This window comes from Notechis scutatus, chromosome 8, assembly GCF_049901735.1.
Source record: "Notechis scutatus isolate UNSWTSFEM ecotype Mainland chromosome 8, rNotScu1.2, whole genome shotgun sequence".
Classification (NCBI taxonomy): Eukaryota; Metazoa; Chordata; class Lepidosauria; order Squamata; family Elapidae; genus Notechis; species Notechis scutatus.
In genome coordinates, this window is record NC_142016.1 from 11,168,654 (window position 1) to 11,188,324 (window position 19,671).

At 40.6% G+C, this 19,671-nt stretch overlaps 1 protein-coding gene across 1 annotated transcript in view; it reads right to left on the reverse strand.

Moving 5' to 3' along the window:
• Positions 1-387: 387 nt before the first annotated feature.
• The window catches only part of CRYBG2 (crystallin beta-gamma domain containing 2), a 35,933-nt gene continuing 16,649 nt past the window's right edge, over positions 388-19,671 (reverse strand). Inside the window, exons 7-19 of the mRNA XM_026676012.2 lie at positions 19,097-19,132; positions 17,148-17,284; positions 16,149-16,275; positions 13,131-13,273; positions 11,432-11,558; positions 10,916-10,948; positions 10,090-10,202; positions 8,844-8,973; positions 7,784-7,923; positions 6,614-6,737; positions 5,709-5,867; positions 4,665-4,824; positions 388-1,110 (exon numbers count right to left, since the gene is read on the reverse strand). Of these exons, the coding sequence (XP_026531797.2) occupies positions 1,022-1,110; positions 4,665-4,824; positions 5,709-5,867; positions 6,614-6,737; positions 7,784-7,923; positions 8,844-8,973; positions 10,090-10,202; positions 10,916-10,948; positions 11,432-11,558; positions 13,131-13,273; positions 16,149-16,275; positions 17,148-17,284; positions 19,097-19,132 (1,518 nt within the window). The 3' untranslated portion in view covers positions 388-1,021. The remainder of the gene's footprint in view (positions 1,111-4,664; positions 4,825-5,708; positions 5,868-6,613; positions 6,738-7,783; positions 7,924-8,843; positions 8,974-10,089; positions 10,203-10,915; positions 10,949-11,431; positions 11,559-13,130; positions 13,274-16,148; positions 16,276-17,147; positions 17,285-19,096; positions 19,133-19,671) is intronic.

Sequence of the window (19,671 nt, forward strand, 5' to 3'; positions counted from 1 at the left end):
GCTGAAACTATGATGAGACCCAATTATTTCTGTAACTCACTGTAACCTTCCACCAGAGTCTGTTTAATGATAGAAAGAAATATAGATCATCAGTAGCTCCCTACAAAACGAACCTTTTATTCAATTTTGGATAATGTTTGGGATCTCAGCTAATTATCACTAACTTTTTCTTTGTGGACAAGTTTTGTATACTTTATGTCCTTACAGGTAACCTCAGATTTTAATATTATTAATATGCTGCGGGAAGATTTCAGATATGCAGTGCATGCAATCAAGTGAAAAAATATTTCTGAGCAAGAAGAATTCTGCAAGAAAGAATAGGAAAAGAATTATAAATAATTATTAAAAAATTATACAAGATAAAGATTTTAATCTGGCTACAGGAAATGTTTGTAAGCCTTTATTTCTGCTAAGGGAGATGCTACAAAGTGCCTAACCTTTTTCATAACCCTGTATATTTCCATACTCATCAAATGCCTGGAGCTTATTTCAGTGGGAAATAAGAAAATCAAACAAATTCACCAGAGAGAGATAAGTTTACAAAAGCATCTTATGGTACATAGATACATAAATAGATTTTTTTAAAGGTAGGAAGGCCTTTCCCTTAGGAAAAAAAAGAGTAAAAGGCACAAGCATGATTGTGCATGCCTATATATATATGTATATGTTTTTATGTTAATTGAATTTCTCTTTAAATATCCAATCCAGCTGGGATGCTCTTCCTATTTGAGTCCCAGCCCTGTCAATAGTGAATAACTCACCTCTTCGAATTGTGCAATAATCTGTACTTTAGAAAGCCTCACTCTGGGCAGCTAAAAAAAAAAAAAAAAAAAAAGCATAGAAGGAAGAAAATGTCCAGTGCAAACCGACTGAGGAAGTCAGTCTCAGATCTGTGTCATCAAACAGATCTTTTTTCAGACAGTTGGTTTAGCTTGACCAAAAACATGGTTAATCTTTTCCAACCCAAACATGACTTGCAAGGCAAGCTCCTGTGTGGCTCCTGGTCTCTTTCCTGCCTTCTTCACAGCACTTGAACATCCCAAATCTGTGTGGGTCTCTCTTCAGAGGATTCCCAGAGGACGGCGTGATCCCGGTCATAGGTTCTGCCTCCTGCAAGAGAGGAGGAAAGGGTGAGTGCGCGTGGGAAAGAAGCAGTGGGAAGTTGTACATAAACTACAACGTGGGAGATCAATTTCTTCCAAGATCATTTCAACTTGGTCCAGTCTAGGTAGTCCTCCACTTACAAACAAAATCGAGCCCAGCATTTCTGTTGCTAAGTGGAGTCATTTGTTCAGTGAGTTTTGACCCTTTTTTGCGGTCTTTCTTGCCACACTTGTTAAAGGAATCCCTGCAGGTGTTAAGTTAATAACATGATTGTTAAGTGAACCTGGCTTCCCTCTCAGTGATGGGATTCAAATGGTTTTACCACTGGTTCGGTGGGTGTGGCTTGGTGGGTGTGGCTTGGTGGGCGTGGCTTGGTGGGTGTGCTTTGCCTAATGCCGGTGCGCAGCTTTCCCCACACCAGCTGAGTCGACCTGCAGCGCCAACCAGCTGAGAGGATAAAGAAGAGGAAAGTGCAAGGGGGGGGGGGCGGGTAGGAGGGCCGATCCTGCGCTTTTCTCTTCCTTCTCCTCTCAGCTGATTGTGGAGGATTTTTTTCCTCCTCTTAGCTGATCATAGGTTTTTTTTTTTGCTACCAGTTCAGGCGGAACTAGTTCAAACCGGTAGCATACCACCACTGTTCCCCATTGACTTTCCTTGCCAGAAGGTTGCAGAAGGGGGTCACACGACCACCGGGACATTGCAACCGTCATAAATATGAACCAGTTGCCAAGCATTCGAATTTTTATCCCATGACCATGGGGATGCTGCAATGGTTGTAAGCATGCAAAATGGTCCTAAGTCGCTTTTTTCAGTGATGTTGTAACTTCGAATGGTCACTAAACGTTGTAAGTTGAGAACTCCCTGTATTTTTCTTGCTGTATTTTTCTTTAGCTTGCTTGCTCTACCCAACTTGAACTACCCAACTTGACAGGTACCCCTTCTTAAGGTTCCCCACTGTGGAGGGGAAAAAGTATGCACCAATTTTGTTAAGATTTTGGCACGGGGTCCCTATTCACCTCACCTCCTGAGAGGTACAACAAATCCCTCGATTCACTAGGATTGTTGCATTGTGGTGTGTGGCTTTCCTGAATCCCACGCTCACATTAATGCAAGAGAAGGAGAAAAGCAGAAAGACACCGAGAGCAATCCCCTTAACGGTATTAAGACATTCAATTTTAATGTTCATGAACATTAATTTTAAATTAAGTTCAATGGATTTTTGGGCCCTGGCTCCATTGTGTTTTTCAATGTGGTTGATGGCACATTGTTTCTCAAAGAAGGAAAGCAGCCACCAGCTAAGAGATATAGCTATCAGGAGGATTTGCTGTGAGAAAATGCCTCTAAGGCATTTGAAAGACTTTGCAAATTAAAGGCCCATATTAAGTTAATATTACACACTATTTATATATTTCTACATCATTAGAAGATAATGCAGATCATGTGCTATATTACTGCAATTAGCTATATTACATATTATAGTATATGAAATATTACTATGAAAACACAGATAAGCATTTTAAATGCATGAGAACAATTCCAGCATGCTTTTTAGCATTAACTATATATACATTTTAAGCAGAAGAACTATATTATTATAATGTATTCTGTTTCACATAGCGTATCCATGCATTTTAAAGACTCTTACAATATGAAATGTTATGTTGCTGTATTAGCTATTTGTGTAATTATATATGTTATCATGAGATAATGTCATATCATACATAATATATTACCCTGTTTCTCCAACAATACGGCCTCCCCCAATAGGAAGTCCCAGCATGTTTTATAGGCATGAAATGAAATTAAGCCCCTCCCCCCAAATTAAGGCCTATATTAAAACATGCGAAATGGGGGGGAATGGTGGGGGGGGCTTGCCATTAGGAAGTACTTTTGTTGCACACCTGGATATGGTGCTGCCTGCATTGACCCCGATACAAAGTGCCCCACCAGCGCCAAGGTCAACATCCAAGCCGTCGCCGCCCACCCACCCAAAGATGCAAGGGGGGGGGGGGAATTAAGTCACCCCCGAAAAGACGGCCTAGCCATTTTTTCAGGGCTCAAAAAAAAAAAAGACCTGGCCTTATTATATGAGAAACACGGTACATATTTCACCATAATGCATACAAGCAATTTAAACAATATCAACTATTAAATATAGTTGTAATATATAATATGTTGTCCTACATATCTATAAATTACTATGAAATAATGCCTACAAGAAACACATGGTATCAAGCACTACTGTATATTGTTGTAATATATATTAGGAATGTATTTAAACATTACTATGAAATAATACAGATAGGCATTTTAAACATATGCAATATCAAGTCTTATATTACTCATTACAATATCTGCATGTTTATATATTACTAAATTAATAAGAGCACATATACAGTAGGCATTTTAAACATGCATTCACCATTATGTAATACAATAAATAGAAATTATTTTTAGGTCCTGGGAATGGAGGAAATTCTAATGAATGCAGACTGATCAGGCTATGCTTTGATATCTCCTGCCAGAATAAACTTATATGCTACTAAAATTCTGATTCCTATAACCTTTAACTGGGCAAAATGGGACAAAACCTTCTGAACCAAAGTACCTCAAATGGTCTAATTTACAGAATGTGTCCAAAATCTAGGACCCCATGACTCCCCTAATTTGGCAAATTTTATAAAGCATTTTGTGACATAAACGTTACCATAAAGCAGTCTATGACATTATACAAAATATCATTAAACGTTTCCTGTTCTGATGTTTGACTGTGCTATGCAGTTCAACATGGGCTATTTTCAGGGGTGGAATTCAAAAAATCCCAGCAACCAGTTTGCTGCCCAGTTGCTGGGTGGGTGTGGCCATGGTGGGTGTGGCCTACCGGAACTTCCTGTTTCTGGTTTCCCGTGGACTTTCTCCTTCCCAAGGGTCCAGAGGTTTCCCCCAGGCCTCTGGGAAGCTGAAAACAGCCTCCCCCGGGCTCTGGAGGCACATCGGAAGCTGGAAACAGGCCCGTTTCACGACTTCCGGTACTTCCGGAAGGGGCGTTTTTCGCCATCCCAAGGGTCTGGAAGCCTCCCCCGGGCCTCTGGGAAGGTGAAAATGGCCTCCCGGGGGCTCTGGAGGCCCTCCGGAAGCTGGAAACAGGTCTGTTTCCAGATTTCCGGAAGGCCCGTTTTTCCCCCTCCCATTGGGTGGAGACTCCTGGAAGGGAGGGGAGGGGCAGGGTAGGCGGGGCCAGCCGGTCAGTTGAAATATCGGTTTGGCGGACCAAATGTAACCTTAACATCCGGTTCACCCAAACCGGTTTCGAACCGGTAGAATCCCACCCCTGGCTATTTTTAAGGCAGACATGTCTCTCAGTATATATATTCCAATTTTTCCACGGAAGGCAGTATATTAGAAGCTCTGTCATTGTTGAAGACATTGAGGAATCTGGTAAGCAAATATCTTTACAACAATGGCCCGATGCAGCACAGGTTGTTTAGTCTCTCCTAAATCCTGTCTTCTGAAATTGTTCTTTGGAGCTAAGTCAGAATTATCACTCCCTATTCTCTTACCTTTCACATCCACAACTTTATCTTCAAACATCTGGCTGCATATTCTCCCAGATGAATCAATTCTCCATGTCTGCCGAGGCATTCGACTCTCAGACCATAACACCACTTTGGTGCCCTTTGCAGCTGCACCAATCACCTGGAGACTCATATTGGGTGCAATCTGAAAACCAAGAACAGGTTAAGCATTTTTACCAATTCTGGTAAAAAGCAGCATTATTAGTACTTTTTATCTTCGTCTTCAAGTAGCATTAATTATGAGATCTTTCCTCAACCTGATCTGGTCTAGATACATTGGAGGACAATCTCGATAATCACCAGGAATAACAGCTATTGGATTAGTTGGCTGAGACTAAAGGGATTATATCCTCCAACAAAGGTAGACATTATTGGCTTGTGCAAGACTTTCAACTCTTGGATGATACACCTCCATCAATGGTTGCTAATCATGATGACCACTTATTAAGTCCAGGATAAGAAGCAACTGAATTTTGGGGACCAGAAATATCTGGTTAACAATGTTGGCTTTTGGACACTTTTGGCCTCCAAAACCTCTTTCCTGACATTTCTATGGATGAATGGACAATCTTGCCTGTCTTTGGAGGCAACAATGTGATCTTAGTGATGGCCCAAATGCCACTACAAACATTTTAAAAGATAGAGAACTTGCATTCTGCTACAGGATAGTACAGGATCATGGGTTACTACATATTGATTATTTAGAAAAAACAGAATCTTGGAGAAACTGAAGTAGCCAATATAGATGGACAAGTTGAATTGTTTTATTCACTCCAGGGGTGGAGGACGATCTGAGCAAGTGGGATGGAAATCTAATGAAGAGATCAAATGGAGAAACGGTTGGAATTCTTAATGTTGCAAGTCCCACATCTAGGATATTACTCATCTTGTTTGTTTCTACACTATTTGTCCTACAGGGAGACAAGTTCCTTGGACCTGGTATAAATGTTTGGATATGTCTAGAACCAGATTGATACATTCTTGATTGCCTCAATCTCTATCTCTATCCAGGTGGATGAAGGTCCTTACATGGTTCTTTATAAGTCCCTCTTCATAGTACCAGATGCAGCTGTTCTGGTCACTAATCTCCGAAACCAGAACTCGTCCAGCTTTCATGTCTTCAACATCATCAGGCACAGACAGGAAGGACTTCAACTCTTGATTTTTTATTCGGAAATAGACCCTTCTCTGCAAAAAGGGGAGGAGAGAACAAGGTAAAAATGGCACACTGTGAATTAGTTTGAATTGTCTGCACTTGTAAACAAGTCCTGTACTGTGGAATAATATCTCTACAGAATCGGTAACCAAGATTGGGAATGCTTACTTAGATGTTACAGTTACAGGAACACAGAGCAACAAAAACACAGGCAGAAAATTCTGGTTGCAAAGAACTATATTGGTCATAGAATTGAAAGATGCCCCAAAAGTCCTCTAGCTAGCCTAACTCTTGGCCCCAAGAAGAAATGCACCATATAGAGCAGGGGTCTCCAACCTTGGCAACTTTAAGACTTGTGGACTTCAACTCCCAGAATTCCTCAGCCAGCTTTGCTTTCTGGGAGTTGAAATCCACAAGTCTTAAAGTTGCTAAGGTTGGAGACCCCTGATATATATATAGAGAAAACCTTCCTTCTTCCTTTTCAGGAGAAGAGAGACCACTGTTTTACAAACATTTTCTTTCCAAAAGAGCTTATACTCTTGAGATATTATTCCTAATGCAGACTTGCAATCCTTTCTTAGATGAAGAAGCAATATGTATAATGTATTTCTTAGTTATAACATACATAGAAATCTCCTATCTGTTTGCTTTATTTCCTTCTAGCATCCCTCACCCTACCCAAGTGCCAAAGAGTTGAGTCTGATCGGTCACATTATTCATTCAGTTCCTCCCACGTTTACCCATCCATCCCAGATGATCAGAAAACTGTGAGTCTCACCTGCTTGATGGGATACAGGGAGCCAATATGTTGAACTCCACTGTATGTCGGCCAGTTGGTGATCTCTATGCATTCCAAAACCCACTGACGGCCTCGGAAGTCACTGTGTTCGCACAGCACCCAGCTGTGAATTGGCATGAAACCAACCATAGGAGGAAAAGCATTAACAAAAAGCCCATTGATCAGTATCAGTCATCAAATATTTTTTATCCAAAGAAGCCCAGGATACGTTAATTGTACCAAGAGAAGAGAATATTTGCAGCTCAGGGTTGAACTGTGAGGTCCTTGGTGCTCTCTGAACTTGGTTGTTTTCTTGCAGATGTTTTACTACCCAAGTAAGTAGTAGGGTTACTACCCCTAACTTTTCATTACCAAACTATGGAGATAATGGTGATTACTACACAACACTGATGATGTTACCTAATTAGGTAATGAAACATCTGCAACAAAACAATCAAGCTCAAAGAGCACCAAGGACCCTATACATTTATTCCGTACACAATCAGTCTCAAGGAGAAATGTGTACTGCCTTGAAAAATGATAATATTATAGCAATGGCCCTCAATTAATGTTCTCTTGAGATGTGTTGGCTTTCAAACCATCCAGTCCTTCAGTCAGTGAGAGCCAGTTTGATGTAGTGGTTAAGGCACCAACTAGTCTAGCCCTACTTTAGGCATAAATCCAGTTGGGTGACCTTAAACCAGTCCCTCCCTCTCAGCCCTAGGAAGGAGTAATGGCAATCCACTTCCAAAAAAATCTTGCAAGAAAACTGGAGGGACCATTCCAGGCAGTTGCCAAGAGTCAATGCTGACTTGAAGGCACAAACCCAGAATCCTTCAGAGGCACATGTAACCAAAGCCAGAATAACCAAAGCCAGAATAATCAAATAAGAACAAATGCAAAATATGCACCTGAAGACATATATTAGAAGGATATGCATATAAAAAGCATTGCTCAATGGTGAAAATGGCTGATACAATTACACAAGGAGGAAACAATTTGAACAATAATGTATAAACACTATTGAAAATGGATTCAATGTTCGGATAAACATTTTGAGCCAACTTCATGAGAAGCTGGGCTGAACGTGTGGTCTGGAAGGAGACAAACTCAATGCAAGGTGAAATGAACCAACAGTCCACCTCCTTATTTATTTTTTTCTTTACTTACATCCCACCCTTTACTCGAACAGAGAGCACGTGATTATTGAACCCTTCAGCTTTCAAACTGCGTACTTCACTATTCAACTCAATCTCTTTCCCTTCGAAACACTCCAATCCATGCAGAAAGATGGAAGGCTCAGAGAAGAACTGTAAAAAACCAAGACAAGTAAAGAAAAAGATGAAAGAAAGGTAGGGTTATTTGGTGAAACAATAAAATGTGGGCTCAAAGTATGCTTGAAAAGCTTTTCGGTGAGAGGTTGACATGCCATTCTGAATTCAGTAAAGAATTCAAATTCTGTGAGTGGTTGCTACTCCGGTTTAAAGAATTTAAAGAGTTTAAAGGATGAAATTGATTTTGGAAAAGATGTCCATGCAGATGACCATAACAGGTATAAATTATGCCAAGGAGTACAGATTTCCTTTTTCTGGGTTGATATCGAGGTCTCTGCTTGGAAAAATGGGAAAAAGCTGAGTGATGATGGACAGTATAAGGCAGCTTTCCCATGAGGTGTTCTTCAGAAGAAAGTTGTATCACAATTCCCATTGTCATTGGTATATACAGCCTATAATCAAGTTGGCTGAGGATGATGTAAATTGTAATCCAATGCTTCTGAGAGGCACAACACAAGGAGTGTAAAAGAAATACAACGTGCAAAATTATTGCATGAAGGAACATAAGGAGAGCATTAAGACCATCAATCCACCTAGCCTGGTACTTTCCTTTCCACAGTGACCTAACAGCACTGTCAGAAGCCCATGGGCAGGAACAATGCTCTTCTTGATGCCCCCAACACCAAGAGATTGCCCTCACGGCTCAAATCAAATTACTGCAGACATTTTGACTAGCTGACCAATCATTTCCATATCTTGTAACAAGCAGTTTCTTAATTGTTCCTAACGTGAAAGTGTAACTTCTTCTTCCCATCCTGAACTTATACTTCCCAAAATTGGACAATCAAGAAGAAAAAGACCCTCTTGAGTCAAACTTGACAATGTATTTTTCTCTGCAGCAACTGAGTAATAAGAACTCCAGGTAAAGGCTTAGAAGGATGGTCATCTTTACTTACAATAGGGATCTTCTTCAGAGAGCAGATAGCTGGGGTGAAGGCACAACCCATGGAGCTCAGTGTTGGATACTCGCCTTCTGAAAGGATGTGCTGCTCACCATCAAACTGGTGGCCATCATAAAGAATCCAGCTAGGAAGAGACAATTTGAATTTGACCTGTGTGACTTTAGAGGCAGGGACCAAAAGCTCATCAACAAAACAATTATGAGTTCATGGAAACCCGATCTCCCTTTAAAATTTACCATAACACCGTCTGAGGGGCAAACCAGCATCTTACTGGAAACACACTCACCTGGGAAAAATGGCTAGAAAGATTGGAAAATGGAAATGGAAATGTTGTTCTTAGAAAAAGACAATACACTTTTTATAATTATATATATATAATATAATCCCAAAGAAGGCACAGGGATTCCTCTTAGAGGCTCAAAAGAAAAATGTTGACTTCACTGCCCTCATCCACTTTTCCTTGCTACAAGTATACTATGGTAAAAAAAATTCCTCTGTTGTCCCCCCCCCTCCCCCCCGTCCCCCCCATTGACGTCAATGGCTCAGTTGACAGGACTGCCTGGGGAAATCCCACAAAATGACTCAGAATTACATTTTAACTACTTTGACATTGCTGCTTCAGATGAAAAGTTATCAAGCCATTCAGTCACTTCACTCTCTGAACTGTACTTTGGATAGACTTCTTTCCTTTTGAGAAGTGCTCCTGTGCAGAAATGAATAGACTAACCCTTGCAATTAAAGAAAAGGAACAAACTGAATATTATGTGATATGGGAACTATTTTATCAATGGCTGGAGAATAGAAATGGAAATTAGAAATTAAGGAAGACTAGCGAAAAAGAGAAAACATGTGAATAAGAATTAAATATATTAAGAAGGGGATTGTTATAATAATTAGATATATTATGCATAGTAGTATAAAGTAAATATAGAGTACTCATATGAATATGTATTAATTGTTATTGTTATTGCACAAGATATTTGTACCCAGATGTCACACTGTTTAAATGGAAGATGGACTGTTCGTATAAAATAAAATAAAAAGATTATTACAAAAAGAGAGAGAGAGAGACAACTGCTTCAATTCCCTCGTGTAGAAATCTCTGGGCCCTGCTTCCTTTTCCCTAAATGGAAGGGAACCAAGTACCATTCCTTTGGGATCCAGAGCAGGAAATACTGGCAGAATGGCAAGGAGAAGATGAGAATGAATGAAGGAGGCCCTGCTGATGACAGATCCTTACCTGCCTCCATTGACCCTACAGGAATGGGGGATGAAGTTCTCTGGAAGAGTTGCTTGGTCCTCCTTAAAAGTCATGGAGTTCCCCGAGAAATCAGGCTCTGGGAAGAGTTGGATCTGGGGAGTCAAAAAATTCTAAATGTGAACAAGAGAGAGACTGAAGTGGCTTGGAATAACTGTCTCGTAGTTGTAATCATCTTATTTTTTAAAATGATGGTTTTCGTAATTCCATAAGGAAAGGAAATGGTTTTGCCTTCCCCATGCTGGCTGGGGAATTCTGGGGGTTGAAGTCCACCCATCTTAAAGTTGCCAAGGTTGAGAAACACTGAAACATTGCTCACAGGGCTGCAGGGAGACATTCGAAGGATGATAATTATTTTATAGGTGAACCTAATGTATTACAATAAGAATATGATTATTGATCCTGCTTCTCTGAAAATACAGCATCTATAAAATATAAATAACCTGATCATCCAGTTACTACAAGAGAAAGCAACATTTTTTTAAATCTGGGAGGGGAGGTATGCTGCATTTTTTTTTTTTTATTTAGCTAATTTCCTGCAAGGAACCTAGGAATCATGGCAATAATGCTATCAGAAGAAGCACAGTAAAGGTTATGAAATTTCAGGAAAGCTATATTAAATACAGCCTTTATTTATTATTGGGATAGGAGAGGGAAGCAATCCAGTTTAGTAAAGGCTCCAGAAGTACCATGTAAAGCCTTTGGGTTTGCCCACCTCTGATTTAATGGACCAAACCGTCTAGCTTGAATAGCGTAATGTGACATAAAAACTACCTTCATGTTTTGCTTGTCAGTGCCAGCTGCTCACCTTAGAAATGAAGAACAGGCTGTGTTCCCCAGCCTGGTAGAGAGAGAAGTGGGAAATAAAAGTGAATTATGACACAGTATTTAGACCAGGTTCAAGAAATGTACAGTTAATTACTGATGGGGTGATCTGACTAGCACAAAACAGAAAAGAAGTGTAACTATGCTACAGAATTCACTCCTACATGAGTGAGATCTGAAATGGGAAAATGGCCAATGCATTGCAACCTCTTTTCAGTTTTGGGCTTAAAAAAGTTCTCTGAAAAACATTATGTTCAGCCAGATTTAACACACTGCTCATTGCTTTGTTGTTAATCTCTGAAGAAGATACGTGAGCATAACAAGGCAAAACTTTGAGGCGTCTCCTTTTTTAATGGAATGGAGTTCCTACTTCAAATCCCCAGGACAACTATGTGCAAATGCAGAAGGACCCAAAGAAAATTGTTGCTTGAGGATTTGGAGTGTGGGTTGCGGGACATCATATCTGAACATAAGTGAAGGCAGGCGTCTGGACCCTTACCTGTAGGACAGGTTGCACAGAGGAAATCTGGCAACTGTTTGCTCCCCAGTCTTCACAGTTGCGATATACTCCTTTCTCCAAAATGTATTGTTCCCCACTGAAATTCTTGCCTTCATAGGCTACCCACCTGGTCACAGCAAAGGAAATAAAATTATCCCCAGCTCCATATTCATGTACTAATCCCAAAATAGTGTTCTGGTGAGGTATCAGTTCTACCCCTCTGTTATCCTTCAAAAGCTGTTACAGTTGAGATCTAAAAACATGAGTGCTTCAAGAGGCCCTTAGTCCCAGGAATGCTGAGATGACAGGATTTAGTATTGTAACCAGCCTGGCCAAACTTGGGACAGGAGGAAGTTTGAAAGCTAACATTGCTGGTTGAGAATTTAGAAAGTTGATATCCCAATACAGGTAGTCCTACAATCATTTAGGGATCGTTCAAAGTTACACCACCACTGAAAAAAGTGATTCATTTTTCACACTTATGAGCATTGCAACATCTCCATGGTCATGTGATTTACATTCAGATGCTTTACCAATGGTTCATATTTATGATGGTTGTAATGTTCTGGGGTCATGTGATCACTTTTTGTGACCTTCTGATGAGCAAAGTCAATGGGAAAGCCAGATTCACTTAACAACCATGTTATTCGCTTAACAACTGTGGCAAGAAAAATTGTAAAATGAGTCAAAACTCACTTGACAAATTTCTCAATTAGCAGCATAAATTCTTTGCTCAATTGTTGGTTGTAAATCAAGGACTACTTGTACATCTGGAAGATGCATGGAGTAATGCTGGTGGAGCAATATGAGACTTTACAGCAGGGGTCTCCAACCTTGGCAACTTTAAGACTTGTGGACTCTGGGAATTGAAGTCCATAAGTCTTAAAGTTGCCAAGGTTGGAGACCCCTGCCTTACAGAATAACAGAGTTGGGAGGGACCTTGGAGGTCTTCCAGTCCAACCTGCTCAAGGAGGAGACCCTATAGCAGGAGTGTCAAACACAAGGCCTGCAGGCCGGATATGGCCAGCAATGTGGTTGGATCTGGCCCATGGGGCCGTCCTAGAAAATATAAGGGGCCAGCCTGTGGCACTTTGGCCCAGTCTACCCAATGCAAAGAGGAAATATGCCAGCTGTTTGGGGAGTGGCATCAAACTGGCTACACCTACCCAGTTGGCCACACCCACCCAGTCACCACCACCCCCACACACACGCACCCGAGGTCAGCCACAGTCCTGCTGCAGCCCTTAATGAAATTGAGTTTGACACCCCCTGCCCTGTAGAATTTCAGACAAGTAGCTGTCCAGTTTCTTCTTTAAAGTCTACACAACTTCTGAAGGCAAAAAGTTCCAATGGTGAATTGTTCTCAGTGTCAAGACATTTCTTCTTATTTCTAAGTTTCTCTCCTTGATACAGCAGTAGCTAATGCTCTTTGCTGCATTTCTCTCTCCCTCTTTCTCCCAGTCATGTGTTCACTTGGTAACCATTTCACTTAACAACCTGATCGCTGGAACAGTACTTGATTATTAAATGAGGAACGAGTGTACTCCAAGGAGGGCTCTGTATCATCCACTTCTGAATATCTTCTACTTTCCCCAGAACTGAAAGAAATCTTCTGTCCCTTTTGCCCAGGTAACAGACTTTGCCTATTTCCATCAAGGTCGTCTTCCTTACTCTCTACATTTCCTCAGCAAATACTCACACTCCATTCAGGACGTGGATGGACTGTGTTATGATCCCGTAGCTGGCCAGCTCAACATCTGGCAGGGCCTCACTCAGCTCAACACTGGGGCCATCTTCAAAATCCATGGCTTCAAATAGTACAATGGCTGGGTCCACAAAGTCCTGCCCAGGGATGAAAAAAAATATATGATAGCATTTACCCACATTCTTGATAGAATCACCTAGAATAGCCCTCTGAATAGCCCTCAAGTTATCCCAGGGTCACGTGATCGCCTTTTGCAACCTTCTGACAGACAAAATCAATGGGGAAGTCAGATTTACTTAACAACAGGCTACTAACTTAACAACTGCAGTGATTCACTTAACTAGGGCAAGAAAGGTCGTAAAATGGGGGAAAACTCATTTAACACCAGTCTTAGTACTGGGAATTTTGGGCTCCATTGCAGTTGTAACTCAAGGACTACGTGTACATTGTTACAATAAATCCTCCTTTCTCAAAATACTACTTTCAAGTGAGTAACACGATGGTAGATGAGGCACAAAGATGCTTGTTTGTTTTTTATGTCTTTATTAAGTCTAAGTCACCTGAATGAGATATTATTCCCCACAGCAAAGAGAAGCAGAGATGATTAAATTGATTATTTTATCCAAAGAAGAGAATATATCTAACCTTGTCTTTATTTTGAAATTGCGTCCAGATTTTGATTGCAACGGGAAAAAAATTGAAAGTTTGATTTTGTTTTTGAAAACTAGATAGACTTTTTGTTATAAAAATGGTTTGTACAGCAAAAAGTTGTGGTTGTAATGTTGTGATCTTCTAGTGTGCTAAAGAGAGTAGCAATCGGTGCCTGTTTCTTTTCTTTTCTTCCTTTATACTATATCTCTTTTTTTTTCCCTCCTCCCCTTTTCTTAGTTTTTCACATCTGTTTTTTTTTCTTTGTATTTTATACTTGGATAAACTAATAAAATTTAAATTTAAGAAAGTCTAAATCACCTTTACTTGTGTGGTTGCCACCTTTTGAATATTCCACTTTTTTTCATGGATACCCCACCACTATCCCCACCACTGGTCTCATTATACTGTTCTCATTGTATTGTTCTCATTGTTTGTGTTTGTTGTGATATTTAGATTTTTAGGGAAGTTGTGTACATTAAAATTACACTAGAAGTGTGATAGTGAAAACTTTAGGAATCCCTCCTCTAAAGCCATGTTCCTCAACCTTAGCAACTTTAAGATCTATGGATGTCCACTCCCAATATTCCCCTGCCAGCAGGAATTCAGGGAGTTGAAAGTTGAGGTCCATACATTCTAAAGTAGTTTTTGTTGAGAAACATTATTCTAAAGATTAAACATTTTCTTACAGATTAACAGACAGGAAGGGACCTTGTAGGTTGTCTAGTCCAAACCCCCCCACCCCACCCAAGCAGGAGACCCTACACCATTTCTGACAGATGGCAGTCCAATCTCTTCTTGTAAACCTCCAGTGATGAAGCTCCCACAACTTCCAAAGGCAACTTCTGTTCCACTGGTTGAGTGTTCTCACTGTCAGAAAATTTATCCTTATTTCCAGGTTGAATCTCTGCTTGTTCAGTTTCCATCTGTTATTCCTTCTCTGGCCTTTGGGTGTTTTGGAAAATAGTTTTACCCCCCTCTTCTCTATGGCAGCCCCTCAAATATTGGAACACTGATCATGTCTCCCCTGGTCCTTCTCTTCATTAGACTAGCCATGCCCGGTTCCTGCAACCATTCTTCGTATATTTTAGCCTTCAGTCCCCTAATCCAGGGGTCCCCAACCACCGGGCCGCGGACTGGTACCGGTCCGTGGATCATTTTGTACCGGGCCGCAAAGAAAATAAAAATAAAAATAAAAAATAAAATAAAAATGGCGGCTTTCTTCGCCTTCGGTGAATGCTGCTGGGATCAGGGATCAAGGACACAAATGAAAGAAGGGGAGGGAGGAAGCAACCAAAGCCTGTCCTACTCTCTGGCTCAGTGGCTTCGGTTTCCTCCCGCCTCATTCCTCTCTCAGTCGCTCTCTCGCTCCTCCACCAGCCCAGGAAGAAACTGCTTCAAAGAAGCCGGCAGGGTGGCTTCCTGTCGGCGCAGCTCCTCCGAAGCGCCCGTTCACCCCCACCCCGCCGCCCGCGGTTCAATCCAGTGCTCCGTTCTGCCTGCCTGCCTTCGTTTCTGGTGGTTTCGGAGCAGCTTCGCTGAGAAAAGAGGCGAATAGTTATTATTCTCAGCCGAAGCTGCTCGAAACAACCAGAAACAAAGGCAGGCAGGCAGAACGGACGGTGGTGGGGGGTGAACGGGCGCTCGGAGGAGCTGACAGGAAAAGCCACCCTGCCGGCTTCTTTGAAGCAGTTTCTTCCTGGGCTGGTGGAGGAGCGAGAGAGCGACTGAGAGAGGAACGAGACAGACACCTGAGGGATGAGGCTGAGGGAGGCAGGGCCGAGAGGCGGGGCTTCTCAGCCGTCCTGCAGGGACTTGTCCTGAGCCGCGGAGACAGCCGTGGGCCGCCACCGCCCAGCGCTCAGTTTTGAAGGCGCTCCTCAGCCCGGCGCAGTTCCTGAATCTGCAGCTGAAACCCTCCGTTTTAAATGTCTCAATAGAAGAGAATATCTGTCGTTCAGGGTTGCAATGAGGACGCATTGGCGCTCCCTGAACTTGGTGGTTTGCTGGCAGACTTTTTATTACCCAACTAGGTAACAACATCAGATGTTACCTAGTCAGGTAATGAAACGTCTGCAAGCAAACCACCAAACTCGGACTCCTTCCCCCCCCCCCCCCCCCCCGGTCCTTGAAAAAGTGTTTCTGCGTGAAACTGGTCCCTGGTACAAAAAAGGTTGGGGACCACTGCCCTAATCATCCTGGTTGTTCTTCTCTGTACTTTTTCTAGAGTCTCAGCATCTTTTTTTTATAGTGTGGTGACCAAAACTGGATGCAGTACTCTAGGTGTGATCTTAGGTGATACTGCAGAACCAAAGCACCATAGATATCTCATTTTTAATTCAGTGAGCCAATGGGCAGTCTTACTGTCCGGATCAGCCTCAGCGACAACAGCTCTTCATTATAGCCAGCCCAATCTGTCCAGTCGCAGTACTCTCCTTCTTCCAGTAGGTACTGATGGCCACGAAAACCTTCTTTCTCATAGCCAACCCAGCTGGAGATGACAATAGACGAACAATAAAAGAGCGGGAAAGAGGGAAACTACTCCGATTCCTGTTTATAAAACTACTTCCTTTCTCTCATGTCTATGGAGATTCTCAATCATCCAGGTCATGGTCATCTCAAAGTTGCTTTTCCCAAAGGCAATTGGACTTTCTTGGGTTTTGTTCCTTGAAAACATTTTGCTTCTCATCCAAGAAGCTTCTTCAATTCTGATTGAATGGCGACTGACCATTCAGTCAGAACTGAAGAAGCTTCTTGGATGAGAAGCAAAATGTTTTCAAGGAAAAAAAACAAACCCCAAAAGTCCAGTTGCCTTTTTGGAAAAGTGCCTTTGGGACATTTCTTTCTTTCCTTTCCAAAAATCAGCCTATATAACAACAGACAATATGGTTCCTGTAGTGAAAATATTATTTTTGTATTTATCTTTTTCTCTAAAATCCTTTTCCTTGTTAAAGATAACGATGTATTTTTATGATTATTTTTCATCAATGATATTCTTGAGTGCTAATTGTACAACTTTTGTAATTTATTCGTCCAGTTACTGATACAATATTTTTGCATCATTTTTTTCTTTGATTTATTTATTTCATGGTTCTGGATGGATCCCCCAGTGATGTACAGATGTATATTGTAATAAAAATATAATAAAATATAATATGATGCAATAACAAACAGTAATAAAACAAACAATAGTAATAACAATCAGCAAAAATATATTTTTAAAGCCCAGGATGGCTCGCCTTTGCCTAGCTAAGAAACTGTATGCTTTTTTTGGAAGAAATCAATGTTTTTGCTTCCCAGAATTGCTATAGGAGAAGGAACATAATACAAATGGGGGAAATTGTGTCAACCAAAATTGCTCACCAGCCTCCTATGATTTTCAGAGAACCAGCGGTGGACATCACGGAATCCTGGTTGTTTTCTGGCTTCCTTAAGCTGTAAATATCTCGGTTTACTTCCCAGCTATGGCCCTGAAAATGTGGCCTCTCAAAAATTAGAGCCTGGGAGAAAAAATAATGATAGGGAATGGGATGAACATTTACTTGGCTTACACATTTTTAATACTGGTTTTAAGAATTAAAAAAAAATATTGGGATGGAAGAATGAATAAATGCTGAGATTCCCATCTGTAATCACAATTACAGATAGACCTTGAGTGACTTATGACTGTTTTTCACACTTGTGACCCCCCATTGCAGTAACCATATGGTCATGTGATCAAAATTCAGGCACTTGGCAACTGGCCATATGCATTTGTGATACTTGCACTGTTCTGGGGTCATGTGATCATGAATTACAAGCTTTCCAGCCAGCTTCCAACAACCAAAGTCAATGAGGTGAGCCAGATTCTCTTAACAACCACACAATTCACTTAACAATTGCATTAATTTGCTTAACAAATGTGGCAGAAAGGTCATACAATGGAGCACAACTCACTTAATCCGTTGCCTTGCTTTAGCAACATAAATCTTGGTTGAGCTCCATTTCAGTCATAAGTCGAGGATTATCTGTATACAGAATTTAGAAGAACCTGGGAGGTCATCTGGTCTAACCAATTAGCCGTAAACTGTGAGTAAGGTTTACCTTACTGTCGACACCATAACAAGTTTTTATTTGATTGTTCGGTCTATTTCTATAGCTGCCCAACTCTAATAAGTGACTCTGTTTGACACTTTTTATCTTCCTTTCATCTAAGATAACATGCTTATCTTTTTATGCCCAATTTTCTATCTATGAATATAGTGTAGTGATAGGTGAGAAAGACCTTGGGAGACTGGGCAAAGAGATGGTGTCAACAGTCAGCTAAAAGGCAATGTCACTCACAGCTAGAGAGTTGGAGGATTAAGGGGTTCAGAAGAGACCCTCCCTAGTTTCTTGGGCTGTAAAGGAGACTGGTGGGGGGAGAATTGTACTTTCAAACTTGCAAGATTGTTTCGCTGTAGTTTTACTAGAGATAGAAATAGCTCATTTGTTGTGGTTCTTATGTGGCTTCCCCCTTGGTTGAAACAAACGCAAAAGTAAAGTATTTTCTTCCACTTCGGTACATTGGGTACTTTTTTTGTCTAAAAAAAGAAGGCTGTTTTTTCCTGACACCAACCCCTTGTGGAAAGCAGAAACATCCTGCTTGCCAAGTTGTTCGACTTTCTATTGATTTCAGAAGCCAATTTAATCAGCAAATTTGATCTTAATCCTTTCTAAGCAGATTCAATCCCCTGGACTTAATGTCACAATAACTATAGAATCTATAGAGACTTCTATATATCTATACTATCACTTCATTTTCTCTGTTTACATGAGGTGTGTTTACAGATTATAATGTAGTTGACTGTTTATGAGAAGATGCAAGAGTTTGAAAGAAGGGGAGTGAGATAGATGAAGGCAGACTTTTAAAGATAGTATGAAGGAGGTGCATTATGTGTTATAGGTCCCATTCAGCATATTAATGGATTAATCTAACTGTAGCCGAAATTTCAAAACCATTTCCGGAGATTTCTAAAACAAAATCTTTAGAAATATGTAAATTGCAAGCACCATAAAATAAAGCCTATTCTATAGGTTTCTACAAAATGTACAGATTGGCCTATTTTGTATTCTTATTTTATTGTGCATACAAAGGTAGAATGATTCTGACATCCAAACTATAATAGATATAATATGCATACACAGGGGTTTGTGTGTGTTTGTGCGTGTGTGCGTGTGTGCATATATTCTTCTAAAAAATGCAATTTTGCAGCAAACTCAAATTCTCTATCTCTACTTTTTGCAAGGATGAGTTTCTATCCAACAATCAGACTTGGCCATGATCCCATTACCTTGGGCTCTGCAGGAGTTTCAACAACTGGAGAACTCTGAAATGAGAATAAACAAAAGAGAACATTCTACAAATGGATTTATCAATTATGGTTTCCCTTTTAGCTCATCATTATCTAGATTTTTGACACATTTTCTTTTGCATAAGAATTCTTCCTGACATTAGATTATCATCCATTTAAAATTGTCTTGCTTTGAATTTTAAAATAAGAACTGATTAAAAATTTCAAACTTCCTCACAAATAGCATACACTTAACATTTAAAAAGTTCATAAGTAGGAAAGAAACAGCCTGATCAATTCACTGGCACAAGCAGAAAGTTTTGATTCCTTAGTTCTTTTACAAATGAAAAAAGTCAAGCATATTTATAGCACCGAACTTGGACTGTGATATGGTTTGTTTTTTTTAAGTTATATTCTGGCTGAAAGTATCTGTGCTGGAAATTGTAGCAGCTGCTTAATTCACCTAGTTCAGAGAGGCAAAAGCAAGGGAGTGCATGGAGGTCAAAAAAGTCAAAATGGCAACTGTAACCACATGATCAAAGCTTGGTCCATTTTAACATATATCACTAAAAAAG